This window comes from Trachypithecus francoisi, unplaced genomic scaffold (genome assembly GCF_009764315.1).
Source record: "Trachypithecus francoisi isolate TF-2019V2 unplaced genomic scaffold, Tfra_2.0 Lachesis_group8, whole genome shotgun sequence".
Lineage (NCBI taxonomy): Eukaryota > Metazoa > Chordata > Mammalia > Primates > Cercopithecidae > Trachypithecus > Trachypithecus francoisi.
In genome coordinates, this window is record NW_022681473.1 from 69713070 (window position 1) to 69739332 (window position 26263).

Genomic DNA, 26263 nt, shown 5'->3' on the forward strand with positions numbered 1-26263 from the left:
TACCTACTCGTATCTAACCTCCAACACCACCTTAAATTCCACTTCCTCCAAGAAGCTTCCCTGACCATTGGTTGAGAGCAATTACTCTTTTTCTGAAACCCTTGTAGTAATATTAGTACACCAAAGTCATGATCCAATTTACATGGTTCCTCTGGCAGTGTTACTAAATGAAGTGCTATCCAAAACCTGATACCTGATTTACTGGCAGTTTCGGCATAAACCTTGGTAATAACCAATGGCAGAGTTGTGCAGGGGATAAACATGGGCTCTGAAGCCAGAGAAGCCTGGAAGTGAATCATCGTTTCCTCAGAGTGTCTTTGAGCAAGTCACCTGAGTTCTCCGGACCCTGGTTTCCTGGGAGTAACACCATCTGCAATGTCAGAGGTTAATGTATTTGCTGTTTGAATAAATAATGAAGCACATACATGAAGGAGCTCTGTAAAATATAAAATTTCCATTGAAAGAACAGGTTTTTTTAGATTACAAGTTACAATAACAGCAGATTGATTCAGGAAGACAACTAGAGATTTTGTACAAGATATCAGCTTGGGCATCCAAATAAAAACTTCATTCTGAAGCCCAATTTCAGGAGGGCTTATATTTGCATACTGAAGAGATCCAATTCTGACAGAAAATGTTCCAGGGCTGTCAGGGGAAATTCTACTAAATTACAAATCTGCCAGCTCTTGGTTTATCAACCTTTAACTCTGGCAGTATTTAGCAGCATGCTTGTCTGGGCCCAATTTTCCAGTCTTTGATTAAATGTTAGGAACTCTTTCCTGGCTGACCATCTCTTTGTGTCTAAACCTCCACACTACCTCCCAGGCAACTGGTAGGCTCTTCCATGCCTCCCTCTGACACTACCCTTCCTCTCTATGCCAGTGTCAATCTCCTTGATATTTATTATTCTGAACTTTGATTTTAGGCTATCACTCGCTGTTGGGAAGGGGTACAGGAAATGTCAAGTTTCAATGGCTATTATTCCTCTGGAGAAATTCTAACCTTGAGTTTCCCCTCCTATAACATACCTATACAGAAATAGCCTAGCTTGATTGTTTCCTTTTGATGTTTAATTGGATGTCGGTGCTGTGCTTTCTGGGCTGAGAAGCAAATGCTTTTCAGAGAAGGAACAATTCCGGCTACACAAATGAGACTTGTAACAGTGGAGAATGCTCAATGCTGAATCTAATTTTCTCTCCCATCCACGAACATCAGACAATTTCTCTGGCATTAAAGCATCTCACTCAGTCTTTCTGTCATTAATAAGAATTAAATTCTGTTCCTTCAAATTTAAATGTAATTATATTTTGCCTCGTAAATAAAATTGAATTTAGCTCTAATGCAACTGCTATGTTTAGAGCTTTAATTATTTTAACCCGGTTGCTACTTTAAGCTTATTTTTGTGAAAGCATTGAGTTTATTTTGCTGTCAATTGTGACTTCATTTGATAACAGGGTTTTTCAGCACCATATCCGTCTAGTCGTTATTGTTACTATTTATGCTTTGTGATTCTCTTTCCCTTTGGGAAGGGAGGAGATTACTAGAGACTAAACTGAAAGCTCAGAGGATCTGAGTGTGAATTCTGGATGGTCCGGCTCCGTTAAGGTAGAATCTAGGCCAGATTGAGGTGAGAGAGCCAAAGAGAGAGACCTGATGTGGAGTCTGAAAGGGAAACCTTCAATGTGCATTGACAATTATTTTAAGCCAAGATTTTCGGCGCAGCATTCAGCGGGCTCCGAGGTTTGGATCCTGCCTACCTCTGGCCTTCTTTTCTGCCACCCACCCCTGCAGCTCCTATCTCCAGCCGGAATGAAGCGTGACTGTCTAGCCAACCATGCATGCTCTCTACTTGTGCACATGCTGTTCCCTCAGCCTGCGCTGCCCTCTCCTCCTTGGCCACCAGGGGGCCTCCCTTCAGTCCCCTTTCAGGGTCTGACTCCCAAGTCTCTGGCTGGTGACAACCTTCTCCGGTTCCTCTCCCATCCCATTACTGGCCTAGTTCACTGCTTTTGCTTTTTGGCTCCCAAACCCTACCATACACACAACCATCAGAGCTCCGCTCATGCTGAATAATTAGGCGTCTCATTTCCTGACCAGGCTGTGGGGCTGTCTGATCCTCAGTGCCTAAAACAGTGGATTTCCAGCACATGGGAGAGGCCGGAAAGATTCAGTGAATGAATGCAGTGAATGTGTCGGTGTGGGAGCAGGTATGGAGCTATTGTGGGGTGCTCTCTCTGAAGAGGTTGTGCTCTTCTCTGGAAAGGACCTCAGGAAGCTCGTCATGCTGAGAGGAGGCTGACTCTAACTCCCTTGTGCTGTGGGCCACTGACCTAGTTGTTTGGGGATAAATGTGTCAGCTTTTATCTGACTCTTCATCTAGATAATGATCTAGATAACAACTCTTCATCTAGTGTCAATGACCAGTGTTGGGGACTGGGGAAAGGGGATGGTAGAGAGACTCAGAAACTGCAAGGAAACTGCGCCTCTGAGAGAGCAAGTGAGTTGTTTAAGGTTACACAGATTCATATCCAGGCCTTCTGGCTCCAAACCTTCATTGTATAAACTGTCCTAAGAATTAAATTTGTTAGAGTCTAAGGACTGTTTGGATAATTTAAATCTAATCATGCATTCTAAAACTATATACAACTACTTCATTTATTGACTGCTTACTGAATGCAGCCACCATATACATGTTAAGTCTGATTTGGAAAACAACCCTGCAAGGCAGGTGTCATTAGCCATAGTCTATGCTTAAGCTGAGTCTTGAAAATCTAGCCTGGTCCTACTCCAAATTTCATGCAATTCTTGCTGACTGCACATGTTACCTCCAAACCTATGCCACTGAATCTCTAAAACATCTCCACCTGTTATTCCATGAAACGCAACTGCAATCAAATGATAAGAATCATAAACCCACAGCATGAGCATTTTACAGGCAAAATCTCTGCCATGTACTGCTTCAGCAACCCTAAGGAATAAAATATAGTGAGAGGGCCCTCTCAAATAAAAGTCATTTATGGGAGACAAGACTAGAGAACTCATATAGCAGTGGAAATGAGGAATAAATTTATAAGGCTGAGGAGAGAGGCTATGGGGGTGAGGGTGGGGAAGGAAGACCTGAGGGAGAACCAACAGGGGCAAATGATGAGTCTAAGGGATGGCTTTTGAAAGGGTATAATGGAAAATGCCACAAAGTCTAAAATCTTTAGAAGCCATTAAGCTCTGGCTGGGCACGGTGGCTCACGCTTGTAATCCCAGCACTTTGGGAGGCCGAGGTGGGCAGATCACAAGGTCAGGAGATCGAGACCATCCTGGCTAGCACAGTGAAACCCTGTTTCTACTAAAAATACAAAAAAATAGCCGGGCGTGGTGGCGGGTGCCTGTAGACCCAGCTACTCGGGAGGCTGAGGCAGGAGAATGGCATGAACCCGGGAGGAGGAGTTTGCAGTGAGCTGAGATCGCACCACTACACTCCAGTCCGGGCGACAGGGCAAGACTCCGTCTCAAAAAAAAAAAAAAAAAGCCATTAAGCTCTGAAAGAAAGGCGAGCCTTTCCAATTCTAAGGACCATCTCAAAGAGATTAAATTCTTTCCCTTTTCTGAGACAACTCTGAGCCAAGAGGGTGAAAAGCCAACTAAAGCACTCAGAAGGGGAGATGGGAGGAGTTGTTCTGCTCAGCAGTGCTACTGAGTGTACCCCCTTTATGCAAAAGTTGATGAGGCATCCAGCCCAGCAGGCCTGCTCTCTGGGGAAGATGGCTTGAAGGAGGTGAAATGATGCCAGCTCTTGTCCAGGAGGCCTTCTGGCTGGCTGGCACTGCACAAGAAACTAACATGGTCTAGGTCTGGGAAGTGACAGACAAGGAGTGCAGAGATTTGGTGTTAGCCCAGCACACTGTGTGGGGAGTGGGAGGGAAGGGGCTTGTGTGGAGGCGGGAAGGAGGTGGAGTCCTGAAAGAAGCGATTAGGTTCGCTGTCGTGTAGTGTGCTGGTATCTTCCTGGACAGAGCTTTCGGCTGCAGCCCCTCTCTTCCCTGTGTTCCCAGTGGGCTCTTCTTCTTTGTTTGACTATTCACTGGTTAAGTCATTCATGCAATAATCACCGACAACCTAATGCATGTTTGGCCCTATGCTAGGGATACTGATAGGCCTTGACCTCACAGAGTTCACAGCTTGGTGAGAGAGAGAGAGAAAGAGAAAGAGAGAGAGAGAGAGAGATTAGAATACATTGGTCAATATAACATAGTGTTTAGGAGAGACCTTGGAGCCAGATCTAGTTTGAATCTGGACTCCGCCACTTATTAATCGAGTAAGGGTTGGGGGAAAAGGGATACCGATATGTAATTTAATCTTTCTGAGCTTCAGTTTCCTCATCTGGAAATGGTAATACTAGTAATACTTCCTTCCCAGGGTTCTTATGAACCTTAACTAAGATAAGGTTGTAAAGGACTTAGTTCAGTGCCTGGTACATGCTAAATATAAGAAATGGATGGCTCTTTGTTACTCTATCCTATGGCTTGTCAGAAAGAAAGATAAGACTGGCGACACGAACACCTCTTTGGATACAAAGGGGGCATGAGGCAAGAGCTGAGGACTTGGGAACAAAGGGCCTGGATTTAATTCAAACTGCCACTGGTAAGCTGAGTCACTTAGGGCCGGTCATTCCCCCTCTCCAACTCTTTTCTATCTGTTTAACAGCAACAGCAGTAGCCACCTCCCCCACCATCACTACCACCACCATGATCAGGATCATCTTCCCAAATGACTCAGGAAGTGAAGTCCCACTGGGATCTATGTCCTATGCTCCTCTGGGCCATAAGAATCTGTTCCAACAGTTATGTCGTGTGGTTTATAAGGAAGGAAGACCACATGCATGAGGCTGGATTGAAAGAGGAATTTCTGAGATGAGACTGGAAGCCAAGTTGCCAGGAAGCCAGGGAACTGAGTAAACACTTGTATAAAATCCGACTTCACTGTTTCCACAAACCTAACCAACGTGCTGGGGAACTTGTCAGCTCACATTTCAATACAGGGCTGGTTGTTGAGTGCAGGGCATGTTGATTTAAGCTGCTTTCATTAAATCCTGTTCTTGATGCCAAACAGCAAGACACTCATCTCAGGGAATAGTCAGTGTTCCCTCCTGGGAGGCAGCAGGCAGCAGGGGCCCAACTCTGCCAACCCAGGAACCCAGAACCAATGCTGATGGTGCAAGGATCACTTGGGATTTGTCCTTTGGCCTCCAGCTCCTGATGGGAGGGACTGGGCAGTGTCTGTGCCAGCCCCGCCATGCCAGGCAACAAGCAGCATAAGCAAGATGACTAGAGCTACCACTTGTCCAGGGTGTGAGCTGTGCCAGATACTACGAGAACCACTTTGCCCATATTTCCTCACCTAATCCTCACAATGATTCTATAAAGTAGTTTTACCTAAGGGAAAATTAAGGGTTAGAGGGTTAAGCCACATGCTGAAGCCATTCAACGAGTGGGGAGCAACTCTTCCCCCAAAAAGCCCAGTGTCTGTTCTGTGCCCTGTAGTTAACTCCCTAAACAGAAAGATAGTTTCTTGGCTTTAGTGAACCCAGGCAAAGAAGCATTCCTCGCCTGGCTTCACTGCAAAAACTCAGTAGTTTTAAAACAGCTTTCACTCAGTGAAAGTGCCCTTGGAAGGGAGGTGGTAGAAAGACATTAAGTGCTTATTCTATGACAGACACTGTTCTACGTGCATAGAAAAATGATGTACTTTAATGATTACATAACCCGCTGAGGTAGGTACTATTACTATCTCCATTTTTCAGATGAGGAAACTGAAGTCAAGAAAAGTGAAGTTTCTTGCCAAGGTCACACGGTTAACATGTGGCAGAAGCAGGCTGGAACCCAGGCCAGCAGTTCCTGCACAGCAGGGGCTGAGGAGAGAGAACAGTCGAAACGCCCTCATTCTCCTTCAAACCAGTTTCCAGAGGCACAGTGACAGCTGAGGAGGAACGCGGCCTGTGGGGACTGCTGGGAGGCTGGCTGCCCCAGCACGGGGCCAGGCCTTGACTCCCAGTTTCCTCCCTCACCAGCATGGCTCATGCAAGTCACGGCCACTCCTCTAGCCTCGTCACAGGAACGGGGACAATACCGTACCTGTCATCCCAACTTCACAGGGCTGCTGTTGCGCAGGGTGTGTGTTGCTGTGTGAAACATCTTAGTGTGCTGTGGGACACTCAACAAAGCCAATTGTTTTTACTATTACAATACTTTTAAAGCTGCCTTTTAAATTCCTGGCCTTGTGGCAATCATGGGACCCTTCTAGTCATTTATAGGCTAGAGATTTAAACACTAGAATCTATATTTCTGAAAGGGATTTCATCTTACGTCTTATTATCAAATGTCTTTGTTAATATCAAGTGCTCTACAATGAGTGTTTTAATCGTCATCATAACAAAGCTAACAGGTACTGAGCTCATATAATGGGCCAAATCTTTTTTCTTTCTTTTTTTTTTTTTTTGAGACAGAGTCTCACTCTGTTGCCCAGGCTGGAGTGCAGTGGCACGATCTTGGCTCACTGCAACCTCTGCCATCCAGGTTCAACCAATTCTCCTGCCTCAGCCTCCCGAGTAGCTGGGACTACAGGTGCCCGTCATCGCGCCTGGCTAATTTTTGTAGTTTTAGTGGAGACGGGGTTTCACCATCTTGGCCAGGTTGGTCTTGAACTCCTGACATCATGATCCACTTGCCTCGGCCTCCCAAAGTGCTGGGATCATAGGCATGAGTCACCGTGCCCAGTCTTTCATTTTCTTAAATAATTCTCACTATAACTCCAGAAGGTAGGTGCTATCATTATCTCCATTTTATAGCTTCAAAGGGTAAAGTAACTTGCCCAAAATTATAATTAGTAAGTATCAGGGCCAAGATTTGAACTCAAATCTGTCTGACTCAGGGACTTTCCTCATCACATGGTTCTCTTTTGCCTTTGTACATGAGGACACATATGTGTTTGATACCAGTTACGGGGAGTGGTATAGCCAGGACTGAGGAAAAGGAGATCTCATAATTCTATTCAAAGTCCCTTCTTATAGTTCTGTTGTTTCTGTTTACTGAGCTAACTAAAGAATACTTAGTAATCTCATCCAAAATTATACCTACCTCCTCAGATGCTGTGGGGTTTCATCAGGGATTAACAGTGCAAGACGCAGTTATATACCTATCATAAATTAGCTTTGTGGCCACATAACCAACAATGCAAGCCAGCATAGCTTTAAGAGGACCATTTACTATATCGCTATAAACAGAGCCATATAAAAAGAATTATTCCTAAGACCCTGCACATCTGTGCTTACAATCATGTCTTTCCACGAGCTTTGCAAACAAGGATAAAAGTCCAATTTAGATTGTGTATTGAACATCAATTCTCTATTCAACAGGGAAAGGTAATTCAAAGTATCCCAAAGGCATGAATGCTGCATGGATCTCATTTCTGCCAAAGGTCTCAACCATCTTTCTTGGTCACAGCCAGAACTGTTAATACACAACATAATGAGCTAATCTGAGCCTCACTTTGTTTAAACAGCGTGGACTGCAGAGGAAAATGATTTTGCGTAAAAAAGCATAACTGGAGATGCTATCACTTTTTAGCTTTTTGTCCCTGGGCAGGATCACTTAAAATTTTTCCAAGCCTTAGTTTCTTTCTCAGTTTACTTCTCTTCATTTTGTTGCTGTTGTTCCCCTCCCCTTTCCCAGAATGCACACTCTACAAAGGCAGGGACTCTTTGGTCTCTTCATCCTCTCTGACTGGAAGAGTACCTGGTATACTGCAGGTGCTCAGTAAGTATTCACTGGTTAAAGTGTTATGTAAATTAGTAAAACATGGATAACTGACACCTTTCTTGTAGGGTTTTTGCGCAGATTGAATGAGAGATTAGATGTGACCACAACCCGCTATACACCAGTACTGTGCTAGGTGACTCATGTATGTTCCCATGTAATCCTCACGTTGAAAGAACCCGTAAATTATAGTGTTTTCAAACAGAAGGGTGCCGACATAATTATCCTTTGTACCTCATATGTACAAACCCTGTGATGAACCAAATGCCACAATCAAGAACACATTCAATCATGTGTTCATGCATTCATTCATCGCTATTTATTGAGCAGGTGCTGTGGGTCAGTCCATGCTGAGTCCTGGGGCTGCAAAGGTGATCAAGGCATGTGGCATGTTTGCTACCCTCACGGAGCTTGGCGACTAACAGAGCCTTTGGCTAGAAGGGCAGGTGGGGGCCAGATCCCAAAGAACCCTAAACACTACACTGAGTTTGGACTTCATTCTGAGAAATGGGTGAAACCAAAGGGTTTGATGGCTGGGACATGCATCCTGTAAAGCCCACCCCTACAGAGCTTACCTAGGAACACTTTCCCTATGGCCTTGCCTCCAGGGATAATGACTTAACATGAGATGAGATTTCAGTGAAACATATCTATAATTATAAGTTCCATTGTTAAGGGGTAGTTTGGAATCTCAGGGCCACTACTATGGAAGGAATGATGTAAGGATGTGATTTTTGAATCCTCTCTTTAAGAGTAGACGTGTTGAAGGCTAGAGTTCAGAGAAAGAAGAAAAGCACTCAGAGGCATGGGGAATGCATTGCTATGTGATTGGGAACAGTTACATCCCTGATCAGGACTGAATGGTGACCATGTCACTGTGGAAATCTCCTGCCTCTACCCATGCTTCTTCTCCCCACCCTCCCCACCCCACCCCTCATTCCTCCCAACCCCCACTCCTCCTCCACCCACCCTTCCTCCCCCTGCATTTACCGATAGAACAGTCGTGTCCAGTCCAGCTTGGGTCACAGCTGCAAAGCCCGGTGTCCGGGAGGAAGGTTCCGTGACCTGAACATTGGTCTAAGCATGTGGCCCTGGGGGTCTCGCAGTTGGTGCCTCCCCATCCCACAGAGCAGTGGCATTCGCCTCTCACACAGACACCCCGGCTTGAACATGTGGGGTCCATGCAGTCCACTGTGAGATGGAGGAAGGAGAACATAGGTAAGCATCTGACCAGCAAAGGTGAGGCTTCTTTAAGCAAACTACTTAGCTTTGTGACCAAGGGGCTTCACACATTCTGGTAGAAGGATGCATAGGCCACATAGTAAGGTGAGAGCAGTACTGTGGCAAACAGCAGACCTGGCTTCTCAACTCCACTCAGATAGAAATCCCTATCTCTTCATTTGTGGGGAGGACAAAGTAAGAAACGTGCCTCAAGCATCAGCATAGCTCTTTATGTCTACTAGACTCTGTTTCATTCACTTTTGAATCTCCACCTCCTAGAACAGTGCCTAGCATACAGGAGGTGTTTAATAAATCTTCATAGAACAAACTTTTATTATCACTTCATAACGCAGGCTTATTTATGTGAGCATGATACTAAAATAGATTCCTTAATTTAAATGAGAATTTATTTTGAAATTTAATTCCATTAGATTTTATCATCTTCCCCAAATTCTTGAGATTGATATGAACTTCACTTTCCTGGCCAGGTATGGTGACTCACACCTGTAATCCAGCACTTTGGGAGGCTGGAGTGGGAGGATTGCTTGAGGCCAGGGGTTTGGGCAGCCTGGGCAACACAGTGAGATCCTGTCTTTACAAAAAAATTAAAAAAATTAAAAAAAATTAGCTAGACATGGTAGCACACGCCTGTAGTCCCAGCAACTTGGAAGACTGAGGCAGGAAGATTGTTTGAGCCCAGGAGGTTGAGGCTGCAATGAGCTATGATTGTGCCACTGCACTCCAGCCTGGGCAGTGGAACAAGACTGTGTCTCTAAAAAACAAACAAGCAAAACGATAATAAAAAACTTCAATTTCTTGAGGGCAAACACTTTGCGCAGCTTCTCCTCATGTGATAGGTGAGTCACATAGTGGTGGCTCACAGCCAGGCAGCCCTTTAGTGCTCCCAGGGCCCAGGGTCAAAGTGGTCTTAAGAGACCAACAGAGAAAGAGGGAAAAGAGAGATACATTGTGGGTTATCTGCTCTGTGCTTTCACTCTAAGCACTTTATATACACTATCAGATTCAGTTATCTCAGTAACCCAGTGAGATACAGATGAGGAAATTGAGGCTCTGAGAGGTAAATAATTTATGTCAGATCACACAGCTAAACTCTGCCAGAGAGGAATTCTTTTCCTGATTTCTAAAATTGTGGTAAAATACACATAACTTAAAATTTACCACCTTAGCCACTGTTAAGTGCACAAGTCAGTGGTGTTAAGGGCGTGGATACTGCTGGGCAACCATCACCACTGTCTCCAGAACTCTTTTTATCTTGCAAAACTGAAACTCTGCACCCAATAAACAACTTCCCATTTCCCCTTTCCCTCAGGACTCGACAACCACCATTCTGTTTTCTATCTCTATGAATTTCACTACCCTAGTACTTAATGTAAGTGGAATCATCCAGTATTCATCTTTTCGTGATGGCTGATTTCACTTGGCATAATGCCCTCAAGGTTCACTCATGTTGTGGTATGGCCAGAACGTCCTTCCTTTTTAAGGCTGAATAATATTCCATTATATGTTCATACCTCATTTTGTTTGTCCATTCATATGTCAATAGAAATTCAGCTTGCTTCCACCTTTTGGCTATTGTAAATAGGTTGCTATGAACACGGGTGTACAAATATCTCTTTGGGACTCTGCTTTCAATTCATTTGAGTATATGCCCGGAAATGAAATTGCTGGATCATATGGTAAATTCTATTTTTGATTTTTTGAGGAACCATCACGCTGTTTTCTATAGTGGTTCTACCATTTTACATTCCCACCAGCAGTGCACAAGGGTTCCAATTACTCCACATCCAGAGAAGAATCTGAAGCTCTGTCTGATCTTGAGGCCAATATTTCTATCAGGGGTTGACTTTCCCTAATCAAAGCTTTAGTTACGGGGCTACAACAACATTAACAGAGACCTCTGATCTTCTGCAAAGCACTGCATGGAAAAGGAGAAGAGTACTGAGAATTAACTGAAGTGGCTCCAGTTCATATGGAAAGTACAATAGGTGGCAGAGAGAAGACAGGATTGGTAAAGGAGGTCGATTCATGTTTTTTCACTACCAAAAAGTGAAAAATGTCAGGTCTGTCTTTCTCTTTAGGGAGGTAGGGATTCTATTCATTTTGTAATTGTGAGGGGACGGTGGTATCCTGGGGAGGAGGGGCAACATGTAGCTGTTGGAGAAAGGGTGCTGATGGCACTGTGATGAGCATGGTCAGGCCCCTCCTAATAGGAACTCACGAGGGAGCCCTAAGCTACAGAAGAAAAAGCTCTCCATTTGGCCTCTGTGGACCTGGGTTCAAGGGTCAAGGGACAAAATGTACTGGTTCTAGGTCCATGGTCCAATTACATAACTGCTCTGCGCTTCCCATCTATAAAGCAGGTATGGTAAAGATACTGACTACTGACTTCTCAGGTTGCTACGAGGAGCAAATGACGTTATGATTTCAAAGGACTGTATAAACTTTGGCAAAGAAGTTATCTTCCCATCCTATCAGGACATTCAGTAGCATAGCTTGGGGTAAACTGTGGTCAGAGCTCATTTATAATTCAGACATCCTTTAAATGTATTTATTAATTATATTTTATAACCCAGTATATTTGATTTTTACATAAAAGACTGGGAAACCCAGGCTGGGTATATAAGAGTCACAGACACAAATGGGCAAAAACTTTATAAGTGGCAATATTCTGGGAACATTTATTTTGAGAACTAGCTTATTAAGAAAGTTATTTTGCTATTTAGGGTCTTAAAGGTGTTCAGCCTAATAACCCAAATGATAAATAAGATGATCAGGGCTCAGGAGTGATTATTTGGTAATAACACAGTAATGATCACAATAACAATTAGCATTAATTTATTCCCTCTTCTGTGCCATATTTTGCTATTAAGCATTTTATAGACATTATCTCGTCTAATCCTAACAATGTAAGTATGGGGTAGCTACTTTTATTATGTTCATTTGACAGATGAGGAAACAGAAAGCACAGAGAGGTTAAATAACTTGCCCAAGATCACACAGTAGTATGGCAAATGGAAGAATTTAAATTTGAATCTCCCTTTCCTGGTTAGGCCTCTTGCCATTCACCCTTACAATCTTACTGGTTCAGAAATACATGCATGCATATATACTTATATAAACACAAAAAATGTCTTAAAAATAGAAATCAAAACAAGAAAAGAAATAGAGCAATGTGGAGGATGAATGAAGTCAAATGAAGGCAAAGAATCTCTTCTCCTGCAGTCTCTGGACTCCATTCAAAAATGGTTAGAGCATGACCTGTTGGAATTCCTGATAATTAAAAATAATAAATGTAATAATAGCGATAAATTCTCATGACCTGCCTCAGATCTTGGAACCTCAGAAGGATTATTCTGGCCCATTAGGCTTCTATGACAATCCCCTAGACCCAGAGAGCTTTCCAATTTGACAGGAAACAACTCAGCAATTCCTATCCTGAGGCCAATAAAGGTATTCCCTTTTCTGTAAGTGCCTGAACCTCAACTTTGGGTTGAAACTGTCTCTGAGAATCCCAGGGCATGCTTGAGGTCGAACCTATAAATCTCTATCATTAGCGAGCAGGCTAGGAGGGTGCCAAGTTCAGCAAGAGGCTCTGGGTGGCACAGGCCTGTGCTTCCTTAGATGTAATGAGTCTCATGAAAGACCCAGGAATCAGCAAAGTGAATCCTACACTCCCAGCAGATGGTCCAAGCAGAGAACAAAGATCAGAAGGAACTGATGAGAGGCTACCTCCAGGCAATTAATCTGTGCTTCTGAAGGTCAACTGGGCCAAGTGATTGTGGAGCGGGAGGGAAGTTTTAAGGAAGACTGCATCTCAGGAGGGACGGCAGCTCCTGGAAATCTAGGCTGAATCAGTGGAGGTTCCTGCTGGGGCTGGGTAGACATTGTCCCTGTGCTCTACGGATCCTACAGGGCCAGTATCTATGCCACAATCATGCTCTGCCAAAGAGGTGGCAGGTAGACTCTGCCTCTGCTTTTGCATTCTGGAGCCTCTGGGGTGGTGATTAAAGTTGACTTCTTCTCATCACACTGGGACAGCTTCAGGAACAACAGTGATTTCCCAAGGAGCTGTGTGCAAAGTGGGGAGAAGCGGCCAGCTTGGGGTGGAAGGGAGCTGTGATGAAGGAGTAGGAGCAATGGTCAGGGAGGTGGACTGGCTTTTGTCAGGAAGACAGCCTAACTTAGTTTCCTCTTACAGATGTGCCAAACAGTTCTTTTTTCCCCTTGCAGAACTTGCCATTCAAGCCAAAATTTCTAGCGGAAGCATAGCCCATTAACAAAATGATGAGGCCTGCATGACCAGGCTGAAGACAGAGGTCTTTCCCCCAAAACATGCCACGCTTCAGTGACCACACAAGCTATTAGACGCTCTGCAGGACCAAAAACACAGGGTCTCACTTTTCACTGTGAGAGGTCTAGGCTTTTTCTTTTCTGCTCCTCCCCCAACTCCTTCCCAGTGTCCTACTGGCTCCGTTCAAGCTTTAAAAAGTATAGGGCAATAAACTTCAGAAGAAGGAATGGGGAGAAAAAAAGTGAGCTTGTTAGCTGATGTTTTATAAACACAGTGAAACCCGTAGCACAGAGCAGAGGCAGGAGGGGAGGAGAATGGTCGAGGACAAAGGCCCCGAGAAAACCCCGTTATAAACACAAGGACTACGCAGTGAAGCTTCACCAGAGAAACAGAAATAATAATGGGAATCAGTACCAGATGGTCCTCCTCAGAAAAGAAAGCAGGAGTAGGAGCATTTCTTTTCAAATAGATAATGTAAATCCAAGTTCCCAAACATTTTTTTCTCTCTTATAAATAACGCTGCAGCTCTGGGGCGCTGCGCGATGCCAGATCATCTGGGAAAGGACAACTGCCTTTTCCTGGCCCACACAACATGGGTGGGATTGGAGGCAGTTCACAGTTTCAAGAGGAATCTCTTCTTTGTTTCTCTTTCCTTCTCAGGGTCTTCACCTCAAGTGACTCAAATAAAAAGGGACAGCAGATGAAGGTCACCATTCTCTGGATAAGAAGGCCCAGTTCCTTTGTTCCAGGGGTTGGCATTCCTTCTCTCTCAGACAGCCCAAAGTAATCCCCATCAAAGTTAACAGGTCTGAATCAGGACTTCCAGCCATGCTTGAGGTTTATATACAGCTTGTCTCAGAGAGGCGATGTTTTTCAGACACTAATCTCTTCTTGTTCCCCACTCTTTGAAAATGGGCCTGTTAACATTCTGTTTTATTTTTAGAGCAAATGATGCCTGGGAGGGGCTCTCTGTTAAGCAGTAAATGGTTTAGAAGATCGGCTCTTCTTGGAGCCTCTTCCACCCACTGGGGAAGGTGCCAGGGTGCTAGATGGCAGAGAATGGGAGGTAATGACAGGCGCACAGCGTCATCCATCTGTTTCAAACGGGAAATTCCAACCATTTCAAAAGACCTTGGATGAAGTGACTGGGGCGAAACAGGAAACGTGCTTCAATTGTCCCCAGAATAATACTAATAATATAAGAGCTCACATTTATGGAGCGTTTACTATGTGTCAGACACTGAGCTAAGTGCTTTACATGGGTCATTTAATTCATTCCTCACAATGGCCCTCAGAGGAAGGCATTCCCATTTTATAGACAAGGGAACTGAGGCTAGTGAGTGGCAGGGCCAGGATGCAAACCTATATCTGATTCCAGAGTATGCACTTTTAACAGCTACTTTACATTGCTTGCGAATAAGGGTCTTCCTCTCAGCTGGAAACACCATGCAGTCAAGAAGGAAGAGTCCTGGATTTGAAGTGAGACCTGGGCTGAATCCCAATTCTGCCATTAGTCAGTTCTATGACCCTGGGCAAGTCGCTGCCCTTCCCTGGGCCTCAGTTTCTTCATTTGTGAAATAGAAATTTTCATTTATTTCACCTGGTTGGATTTTCTAGTAAAGAACAGATGTTAATGTTAAATCAACAGTTCACTTTTCTAGCCTCAATCTACACAACCATATATTTATTTTATAAAGGAGAGAGGCGGCCGGGCGCGGTGGCTCAAGCCTGTAATCCCAGCACTTTGGGAGGACGAGACGGGCGGATCACGAGGTCAGGAGATCGAGACCATCCTGGCTAACATGGTGAAACCCCGTCTCTACTTAAAAAAAAATACAAAAAACTAGCCGGGCGAGGTGGCGGGCGCCTGTAGTCCCAGCTACTCGGGAGGCTGAGGCAGGAGAGTGGCGTGAACCCAGGAGGCGGAGCTTGCAGTGAGCCGAGATCGCGCCACTGTACTCCAGCCTGGGCAACAGAGCAAGACTCCGTCTCAAAAAAAAAAAAAAAAAAAAGGAGAGAGGCATGCTCATGGGCACTGCAGAGCCATACACATGAACACACACACACACACACACACGAGTGTGGTGAAAGAAGGCAGAGTTTGGAGGCCTATAATAGAATCACACTTCAGAAATGGAGATTAAAAATGATCAGATGAGCCTAGAGGGGAGTGAAAAGAACTTGGACTACGGAGCCAGAATGACTGGGCTCAAACCCAGCTCTGCCATCTACTAGCCATGTGTCCTTGGGCAAGTTATTCAACCCTCTGAGTCTCAGAATCCCCAACTATAAAGTAGAGATGACTACTCCTCCCTAATTAAGGTTCGAATTACATGACACGAGGCTTCTAGCACAGCCTTGTATATGGTAAGTGCTCGATACATGACATTTCTCCCCTTCACTGACCAGGACTCTGATGTGTTTGACTTCTTCCTTTAGATTAGCTATTGTCGCTAGTGGGTGGGCTCCTGGCTTGGGGAGGTGGGGTCACAGAATGGTTCAGGAGGCTTCCCTTGCTCCCTGGTCACCCTCTTGGCACTATGTGCCAGCCTCTATTTCAGAGGAAGGTGCCGGAGCTGCCAACTGTAAGTCTTACCTTCCTCACAGCTCTCGCCCTTGTAGCCAGGATTGCAGATGCAGGTGCCCATGATGCAGGTGCCATGGTTGCTGCAGGCCACATCGATACACTGGTTGGTGGGCACATCACACTCGGCGCCTTTCCAGCCACTGTGGCACAGGCATCTGCCCTTCATGTACTGGCCATTTCCACTACAGAGCACGGGGCAGGAAGCTGGGGAGACAGCACCGGAAGTCTGGCATGAATCAATGTCCAGCACACCCCAACTGCCTTTGTCCCTTCCTCCTCTTGTCCTGCCTGGCTTGACCAGTAGCCTCAATTATGTTGCCACAAACACCCATGTGTGCCCATCTGTCTTCTTCTCTTGCTTTATTTCTTTCCATTTTAAACACATCTAGATTTGTAGGTGATGGTGCACAGTGCAGGGCCTGGCAGGGTAGGTATCCACTTAACCCCATCCCCTTCATATTGCTGATGGGGTACAGTGGCTGCCGGAAACCTCAGACAGGAAGCTTCAGTCTGTTCCTCCATCTTACTGGAAAAGCCAGTTGCTGGGCCTCCTGCCTGCCCTGAATCCCTCCTCCAGCGCTCTCCTCTAATAACACTCCACTAGCACTTCCCCACACCTCATCTGCAGCGCCACTTACTGTCCTCTTTAACCCAGCAAATCTCAGCTTCCCTTGCCTTTCAGGCCTCCACTCCAGCCCCATACGCCACTGCCCCCTTAAGAGGAGAGCAGAGCCCAACTTGGCTCTTTAAAGTATTATCTTTTCATTCTGCCTCTTAGCGTAAAGGGTTTTGTGATCTTCTCTATGAAGGATACTATATAAAAATAAATTATACTGCATTGTGCTGTAAGTACTTACTAGTCTTATCAAGATCCAGTAACACTTTTTTACACATGACTCTTAACTTTAAGTGCATGTGGGACGAGACGGTAATTCTTGTTAGAAGGAATGACTCATCTCTCTCTCTCCCACATTTCCCTGGCCCCCACCTGGCTTCTTTCCTTTTTAAACCACTCAGCAGGTAATCACTGTGTTTCCTTGGGGCTGCTAGCTTTGCTGCCTCAAACTGAGTCAATCTCACATAGGAAGAATAAACAGACTCTCATGGCATAGTACTTGCAGGGTGTAGTTCACGCAGCCTGGAAAACCATCTCTGCCTTCTACTTACGAACAATTTCTCAAGCCTCAGGACTCGGGTGTAGTGTCACCCTCATTTGGGAAGAATTCCCTGAAATCATCCCTTCTACTCTCAGACTGCTCCTCCCTTCTACTCTGATAGAAGCTCCCTGCATTTAACTGTATTATAGTGTATTTCTCTTCTTATTGTACTACTTTGCAGTTGTCTATTTACTTGTCTGTCTCTGAGACGAGACTCAGAGCTCCCAGGATTGGGTCTTGCCTAGCACAGCACCAATCCCTAAAAAGGCACGAAGCAAATGGCTACTGAATAAGGAAAAAGGTAAAAAACAAAAGAAGGGGCCATGTTAGTTTCCCAGGGGAGTGCCAAATTCTCAAGATTGCAGATCTCCTTACATTTTCCTTGTTAATTATTCCAGGACAGAAATGATGGCCATAAGTACGGGATAGATCGTGGGCAGCCTTTTAGATTATCTCCACAATGTTTATCATGGGCACTGACTGTGTCTAAATATCAGGCACCATTAGGGTCCTGTGTAGAAAAAAGCGGCCTGGCCTCCTCAGTCCCTCCCCTTGGGGTCTTGGCCGATTCTGCCTGTGCTGTTAGAAGGTAGCAACGGAGCAGTCCTCAGGCTCCTCATTTACAGGCCAGAGAGACATCACACTAGCATGAAGATAAACTTCAAAGATGCATGGCCAGGGATGATCATTCCTATAAGAGGAAATCCACTTTTACAAGAACCCCCACTGCCACTGCACCTGCCCCAGCAACAGACACCAACTTCACTGTGACCACCCCACAGTGAATTCACCCTCCTTTTCTGACATCCACATATGGATAACAGTGGCTGACAAGGTTATGGCTCTGCCTGCACACCTCCCTCCAAGGGCTTCTGGAGAATGGCCCTTGGAAACCCTTCTCGTGGGCATCAGAAGGTGGGCTGGATTCTACACTTGCTCTGAGAAGTAGAAGTGAGCTGTCTGAGGGGTCTGGGAAGCAGAAATCCAGAGCTCCAACGCAGAGTTCTCACCTCTGCCACAGTCGGGGCCCAGGAAACCCAGGAAGCAGTGGCAGGTCCCAGAGATACAGTCACCATTGCCATAGCAGTTGCTGGGGCAGTTATCCACTGACTCTGGGGGGAGAAAAGAGAAGGAGAGTTGAAAACAAATTTCCTTACCCAAATACAGAGCCCAGGAATCAAGCCTTAGGTTAACCAAGTCCCACATATTTGAGCTATTGAGGCCCCGTCACTGAAAGGAATGAATGGAGTTAAAATTTTGTTACTTTTACTCTTATGGAAGCACAGCTCAATTGACATTATCAGAAGTGTTCTGGAAAATGTCTGCCTGAACCAAATTTTTATAAATCAAGTTTATATCTACAAACACATTAGAGATTCTTCAGCTAAAAACACTGAGAGAAAACAGTTTAACCTGTTAACAGTGGTTTTGTCTGGATGGTGTGTTATTGGGTGATTCTTATAGTCTTCTTTATACTTTCTGTATTTTATGCTTTTCTCAGAATGGACTGATATTCCATTACTTTGTTTTTACATAAAGCTACTGAGCATTTACAAATCTGGCTTTTCCCACCTCTGACTTTTCATATATCCATGTAGGTCCCCCACCGTCTCTCACTGCAGCCACTACATCAGCCTGAGGCAGGCCTTTCAGCCTTCCCCTTGCTGCTCACCCTGATGTGTTCACCACCCAGCAGCCTAAGTGATTTCTTTGAAACAAATCTTATTCTATCACTCTCCTTCTTAAAACACTTCAAGGGCTCCCCATTTGCTGAGATGAAAAAAATCCAAGCTCTTTCCAGAGGCAAAGAAATTTTCTTTTTTGGCTGGGTATAGTGGCTCACGCCTGTAATCCTAGCACTTTGGGAGGCTGAGGCAGGTGGATTACTTGAGGTCAGGAATTTGAGACCAGCCTGGCCAACATGGTGAATCCCCATCTCTACTAAAAATACAAAAATTAGCCTGGCATGGTGGCATATATCTGTAATCCCAGCTACTCAGGAGGATGAGGTGGCAGAATCTCTTGAACCTGGGAGGCGGAGGTTGCAGTGAGCCGAGATTGTGCTATTACACTCCAGACTGGGCAACATAGTGAGACTATGTCTCAAAAAAAAAAAAAAAAGGTTTCTTTTTTTTTTGTTTGTTTGTTTTTTTTTGAGACGGAGTCTCGCTCTACCGCCCAGGCTGGAGTGCAGTGACCGGATCTCAGCTCACTGCAAGCTCCGCCTCCCAGGTTTACACCATTCTCCTGCCTCAGCCTCCCGAGTAGCTGGGACTACAGGCGCCCGCCACCTCGCCCGGCTAGTTTTTTGTATTTTTTAGTAGAGACGGGGTTTCACGGTGTTAGCCAGGATGGTCTCGATCTCCTGACCTCGTGATCCGCCCGTCTCGGTTTCTTTCCTACTCCCTCTGCATTACTTACAGCCCCAGACACGCTGTCTGTCATGCCCTCCTTTTGCAGAGATGTTCCTTTCTCTAACTGCTCCTAATGCATTTGGTACATGCTCTGTGTGACAGGTCACGAAAATATGGAATCAATTTCAGAAAGATTTTAATCAGAAGTCAGGCACTGTTTTGTAGCTCCTGTTGGTAAACCTATTATCTGGAATGCATGTTTATTTGGAACAGCTCATTTCTCAATAATGCTGGATGTGGAATGAAGCACAGAAGCAACTATGTGCTGAATGCCTTCTTCGTGCCATGTATTTCCACAAAATTTATCTTATTTCGCTGTCACCAAATCTGACAAGCACATATTGTTATTCCTCTTTCACTTAAAAAAAACAAAAAAACAAAAAACAAGGAAAAAAAAACAAAACAGGTGGCTGACAGAAATGAAGTGACCTGTGAAAGGCCACAGATACTTTATCAAAGAGGTAAGACTGCAAAGACTAGAACCCGAGCCTTCGGGCTCTATGCCTGGCCTTGCTGCATGACACTATGCTATCTGGGTCTTGAAGGAACTTATTCCACAGCAGAATCCAGGGAAATGAACAAGGCATATCTATGGTATCCCCTAATTTTTGTGTCCTGATCGAGAAACGCAGGCCTTGACCGCTGTGTGACCGACACAGCCATTTGCAACTTTTCTGCAGGCTGGAGTCCATGCTAAAGCCTTGAACATTCTCAGGTACTGAAAAAGGTGTTTAGGTTGTTTCCCAAAACAGTAAAGAAATTAGCCCTGGCCTTGAGCCAAACTCCTTAAATCCCCATATAAACTCCATACCCTGGGCACCTTGCTGTGGAGATACCTAGGTAGAACATGACTTAGGTCATGTTCTCTTGCTGTCTGCACGAGAATTGCTACAGCACTCTGTAAGTTCCCTAATAAACACTTTGGACTGATCAACCTGGCTTTTAGTGCTTCTTTCTTTGCAATCCCAACCAGTCCTATCTTGGGATAGCTTGGGGCACCCCCTCATGGGAACTTCACTGCCTCTACTTTTGAGGCGACTCTAGCTATGGGTTCACTGGATGAAACAGTGGGACAGTGAAGCCCATCCTGAAAGCAGCAAAGGATCTATTTGTAGGATAGAGAATTCTATAACTTTCAGAGCTTGGAGGGATCCTAGAGACGTCCAGCCCAATGATCTCATTTGGTAGAGAAGGAAACTGAGACCCAGAGGAAGGGCAGTGACTTGCCCGAGGTCTCAGAGGGAACCAGTAGAGTCAGATTTGAAAGTAAAGGAAAAGGTCATTTAGGCAGGCAGAGTTAAGGATTCAGTCTGTTGTCTTAGCTCAAAACTATAAGTCATGAAGCCAAGATCTAGGCTTCTGTTAAATGAAATGTTACTACATTAGATACAAGGCTTGCCTATAGGAAATCTGCAGCTTAATTGGGAGAACAAAATAATAAGTCAACTGTTGAATGAGGCATAGAAAAAGCTCTCCCTGGAGGTAAGAAAACCTCGTTTTGGGGTCTACTCTTTTAGTACCGTGATCTGTGACCTAAAGCAACTTCCTTCCCGTCTCTGGGCCTCACCTTCCTGATACGTGAAATGAAGGCAATGGTGGAGATGATTCCCTGCAACTGCTTCCTGTTCTAAAATTCTGAGTCTATAATTAATTAAGAGATCAAGTGTGGAGAAAAGGCATCTAGACAAGGGCATCAAAACTTAAATGCAGCATAGCACTTAAGGGTAGTACAGTGGCAGCTGGAATGGGGCAAAATTAGCAGAGAGAAGGCTTCTCAGAGAGCGTGGGCTTGAAAAATGGCTTGGTGATATATAGGTGGAGGCGGCAGCATTTATAGCATGGTGCATTTTCAAGAAATGTCCTTCTTCAAGGTCTTCCAGTATCAACTTAAGAACTATTTTTAAAGTTTGGAAAAATGGTCCAAATGTGTGGCTCCTTTTGTGAGTGGGCAATTCCACTCACTCAGTGTTGTCTCTGCTAACACAAGCAGTGTTTTATATTAACATAGAGTTAGAACAAGAAGGTCTAATCCAACATGTGACCTCATTTCAGGGCAAAATGGTCTGGGTCCCGGTAGAGCAAGGCTTAGGCTGGGGACCTGAGATCTCTATTCTCCATTGGCTTTACTTGGAAGAATCCATGTTCCCAAGACCTTCAAGTCAGTAGTGGATTCCTAAACACTGTTTTTAGAAATAACCATTTAGGAAGTTTCATTTTGAATATTCTTTTAAAAAATGAAAATTTTGAGTAGTCTAAGGCAAGATAATTTCCACTTTAAGCTACTGGGCTAATTGTACAATCGGAGAGAACTAATTGAGTTCTGCCTGCAGGGCTGCAGAAGGAGTACAGAATAGAAAGGCAGACGGCCTGGTTTCCAGGTCTCCTCCTGCTACTGAGTGGTTGTGAACTTTCGGCCATGTCACATGACCTTTCTGTACCTGTTTTCTCATTATTGCACTTGCTCCTCCCATATGTTCCTGCTTGGCAACTTCTACTCCTTCTTTCAAATCTAGTTCAAATGCCACCTCCTTGGAAAGGCCTGGACATCTTAAACAGGCTAAGTTACTTCCAGAACTCTTTTCCCCTCACCCTTATTGAAATACCATATAGGCTTCATTGTTGACTGTGAACTCCTTAAGGATAGAAATTGAGTTCATTCATTCATATATTTTCCCTAGTATTCAATCCAGAGGAGGTTCTCAATAAATATTTGTTTCTACCCCTGAAAGAATTCCACTAGATGAGCTCAGAAATCCCTCCCAGATCTAAATTTCTATGGTTCAATCCTTCTAAGACCCAATGGTATAAAGTATATCTCCTAATAAAATTACTATAAATACAAGTTGCATTTTTAACAGGATCAACTGCAGATAAGTGTTATATACTTTGTTAGATTCTGATTTCCAGAGTCTGTGAGATACAACCTGTTTATCATCTGCTAAAAAGCCTTCATAGTGAGAAAGGGAGGAAAGCATATTTTCTGTGACTGAGTGTAGTGTTGGTTGCTAAACCTGACAGCATAGAAGCCTGTTTGCTACAAAACTTGCCCCAGGCTACTGGTGTGAGAAGGCAGAAGTTTTAGGAGACATGAAATAATTTTAAGATAGCAACAAGGAAATGGAAAGGAGATATACAGAGAATGTTTTCTTTTGATAAAATGTTTATGTATATATTTATCTTCCACTTGGAGAGATTTCAACAACTTGAGGTTCAGTTAGGATCCCACAAATAATGAGTCTCCATTGACCAGGTGTGTCTGTGCTACAATCTAGGGCAGAAGTTACATTCCTTGGCTTGGGAAAAGTGTGAACTTTAATGCGTAAGTACTGTGGATGTTTCCAATCAGTGTTTGTTGAGTTTCTTCTCCACAGTCTCTCCTGCTTTGCTCATGTTCACAATGCAGCTGCCTTCATTTAGCAGAAGGTGTGCCTTTAGATCTTCTTGGATCCAAATTAAAAATTCAGCAGCCTATGAATAACTGATTTTCATAATTGGGTATATGGCATGTTGGAAAACAGGGGCCTTTCCCCCAGCTTGTTTTTCTATCACAGCAGTGGGCCCTGGTAAAAAATTTGATTTTCAGCAACTTGTTTTTCCTTTCATCTGTATTGGAATGCAGAGTTCAAGTGTTTCCTTAGCTCATTCTCTGGACATGTGTTGTGAGTGGGAGTGTTCTTTGGATGTTGAACAAGATATTGCTTGAAATACAAAGGGGCAACTGAAGAAGGAAGAAAAGACAATAGCGCTCCTTCCCAGCGGAGACATGGGAGTCAGGAACCCACAGAGGCCTCAGGGAACCCATTGCAGTGCCCGTTTTGACTGTTCACTATTCCTGATTTGTTTTCAGAAACAAGTCATTAGCGCTGCTATGTCAAGGTGAAAGATGATCACAGCTGATAACTAAGTTCTCCTGAGTCCAGGGTTGATTTTGAGGAAAGTCTGCCCTCATTTGCATCCTTCTGGTTTTCCTTTCTAAAATCCTGAGGCCTCATTTCGTAGGAAACAAGGAGAGACTACAGAAGAAAATCCTGTTAGGAGAACTACCTGGACGGCCCAATTACCTCCTTAACGGTCTCACAGGGGCAGTAATACCAGCAAACGAAAGGCAGCTTTTCTCCTCTGTCAGCTCACCACGGCATGGGCATACCTGCCTCTTGCCTTGCTCTGAGTAGGCACACCTCTGTGGACATGCGAGCTTGATGCTGGACTCCAGCATCAAAGACAGAAGGAATCAGCTTTGTGAACGAGGTCAAGGCCTACTCGACATTCTCATTCTCTCCTTTCTGCTCACCCCACACTTATCCCTCCCTCCCAGAAGCTCCTGTATGTTTTGTTCCCTTGTGATATGTCCAGGCTGATAGAAACCTGCATTTACTACTAATATCTCCTTCTGTTTTTGTTGTCTCCTTAAATCGTAAAAGTGGTTGTCACGAACTCTTTGGGAACACCTGGTTGAAGTACCAAGGTTTACCCACTGCCAGAGATCTACCTTCTGACTCCTCCTGGCTTCCCTGGAGACATTTATACTTTAGGTTACACCTATTACATCCCCTTTGTTCCTGAAATAGAAAGATTGGATTTATTATTAGCAACCAAAATGAAGAAATGGAAACAAACTAGATAGCATAGCTGGGATATAATTCCACAACAACTCAAGGTTGAAGGAAGAGTCCAAGAGAGATCCTCTCATTCCCTCAAATGAGAACTGTGAAAAGCATATCATATATTCTAACTTAATCTTCATAAGAATTGTGAGACCTAGGTACTTATGTCACCATTTTACAGTCTCAGATAGAGAATGGGAGATGAAGTCACCTTCTCAAGGTCGCACAGCTGATAGGGGAAAATCTGGTAGGTGAACCTGTCCTATATGCAGCCAAAGTTTGCAGCATTTGGCCTGGACCAAAGTATGAGCTCTGGAACCCTTTCCAGCTAGGTGCCTTTGGACAAGCCATCTCTATACATTAGTTTCCTCATCTGCGAAATGGGGTCAACGGTAATACACATCTCAGAGAGTTATTTTGAAGACCAAATAGGGTGATGCTGTGCATGTAAAGAGGTTGGGCCAGGACCTGGCAGAGCTGGTATTTTGGTTTTAAGGAAGGGTCACACATGCCTTCCGTTTATGAATTAAAACAACACGCTGACTTGGTCTAACGAATCCAAACAAGGAAATGTGGATTTCTGGGGGGTGAACACACACACACACACACACACAAGACACATGGAAACTCCCCATGGTAAAAACTGGAAAGCAAACAAGGAATGCTTCTGAATGTGAAGAAGGCAGGGTGTTTGGGTAAATTTTCTCCTGGGGGAAAGCACTGTGAAAGCAAATTAAACTTGTCTCCCAGAAGCACAAACACAGGCAGGCTCATGCCAACATCTGAAAGAAGTTTTCTCCCAGTGAACTCTAGATTGGCACTGGGCAGGTGCCAGGTGCTGGAAAGCTGTTCCATGGCCTGTGAGGTGTTGGTCCCTATAGGTGCTCCAGCTTTCTTTGCAGATGATGGAATTCAAAGGCCTTCAGTCTGCAACAGTCTAGGTCAATGCAATGACAAAAATTTGACAAAGCCCTTGACAGACGGGGCTTGAAGCCAATTCTGTGCCGACATTTAAATTGGAAGATCTGTTTTCAGTCATATCCAGAAGTCTACCAAACACTATTAAAACCTCCTTATATGAAAATTAATTCAAGATGGATTAGAGACTTAAATGTTAGACCTAATACCATAAAAACCCTAGAAGAAAACCTAGGTAATACCATTCAGGACATAGGCATGGGCAAGGACTTCATGTCTAAAACACCAAAAGCAATGACAACAAAAGCCAAAATTGACGAATGGGATCTAATTAAACTAAAGAGCTTCTGCACAGCAAAAGAAACTACCATCAGAGTGAATAGGCAACCTACAGAATGGGAGAACATTTTTGCAATCTACTCATCTGACAAAGGGCTAATATCCAGAACCTACAAAGAACTCAAACAAATTTACAAGAAAAAAACAAGCAACCCCATCAAAAAGTGGGCAAGAGATATGAACAGACATTTCTCAAAAGAAGACATTCATACAGCCAACAGACACATGAAAAAATGCTTGTCATCACTGGACATCAGAGAAATGCAAATCAAAACCACAATGAGATACCATCTCACACCAGTTAGAATGGCAATCATTCAAAAGTCAGGAAACAACAGGTGCTGGAGAGGATGTGGAGAAATAGGAACACTTTTACACTGTTGGTGGGATTGTAAACTAGTTCAACCATTGTGGAAAACAGTATGGCGATTCCTCAAGGATCTAGAACTAGAAGTACCATATGACCCAGCCATCCCATTACTGGGTATATACCCAAAGGATTATAAATCATGCTGCTATAAAGACACATGCACATACATGTTCATTGCGGCACTATTCACAATAGCAAAGACTTGGAATCAACCCAAATGTCCATCAGTGACAGACTGGATTAAGAAAATGTGGCACATATACACCATGGAATACTATGCAGCCATAAAAAAGGATGAGTTTGTGTCCTTTGTAGGGACATGGATGCAGCTGGAAACCATCATTCTCAGCAAACAATCTCAATAACAGAAAACCAAACACCGAATGTTCTCACTCATAGGTAGGAACTGAACAATGAGATCACTTGGACTCGGGAAGGGGAACATCACACACCGGGGCCTATTATGGGGAGGGGGGAGGGTGGAGGGATGGCACTGGGAGTTATACTGGATGTAAAGGACGAGTTGATGGGTGCTG

At 44.3% G+C, this 26263-nt stretch overlaps 1 protein-coding gene across 1 annotated transcript in view; it reads right to left on the minus strand.

Moving 5' to 3' along the window:
* Positions 1 to 26263, minus strand: part of TENM4 (teneurin transmembrane protein 4) — a 655906-nt gene that overhangs the window by 138108 nt on the left and 491535 nt on the right. Inside the window, exons 11-13 of the mRNA XM_033204860.1 lie at positions 18093 to 18194; positions 15935 to 16129; positions 8796 to 8996 (exon numbers count right to left, since the gene is read on the minus strand). Coding sequence (XP_033060751.1) covers positions 8796 to 8996; positions 15935 to 16129; positions 18093 to 18194 — 498 coding nt within the window. The remainder of the gene's footprint in view (positions 1 to 8795; positions 8997 to 15934; positions 16130 to 18092; positions 18195 to 26263) is intronic.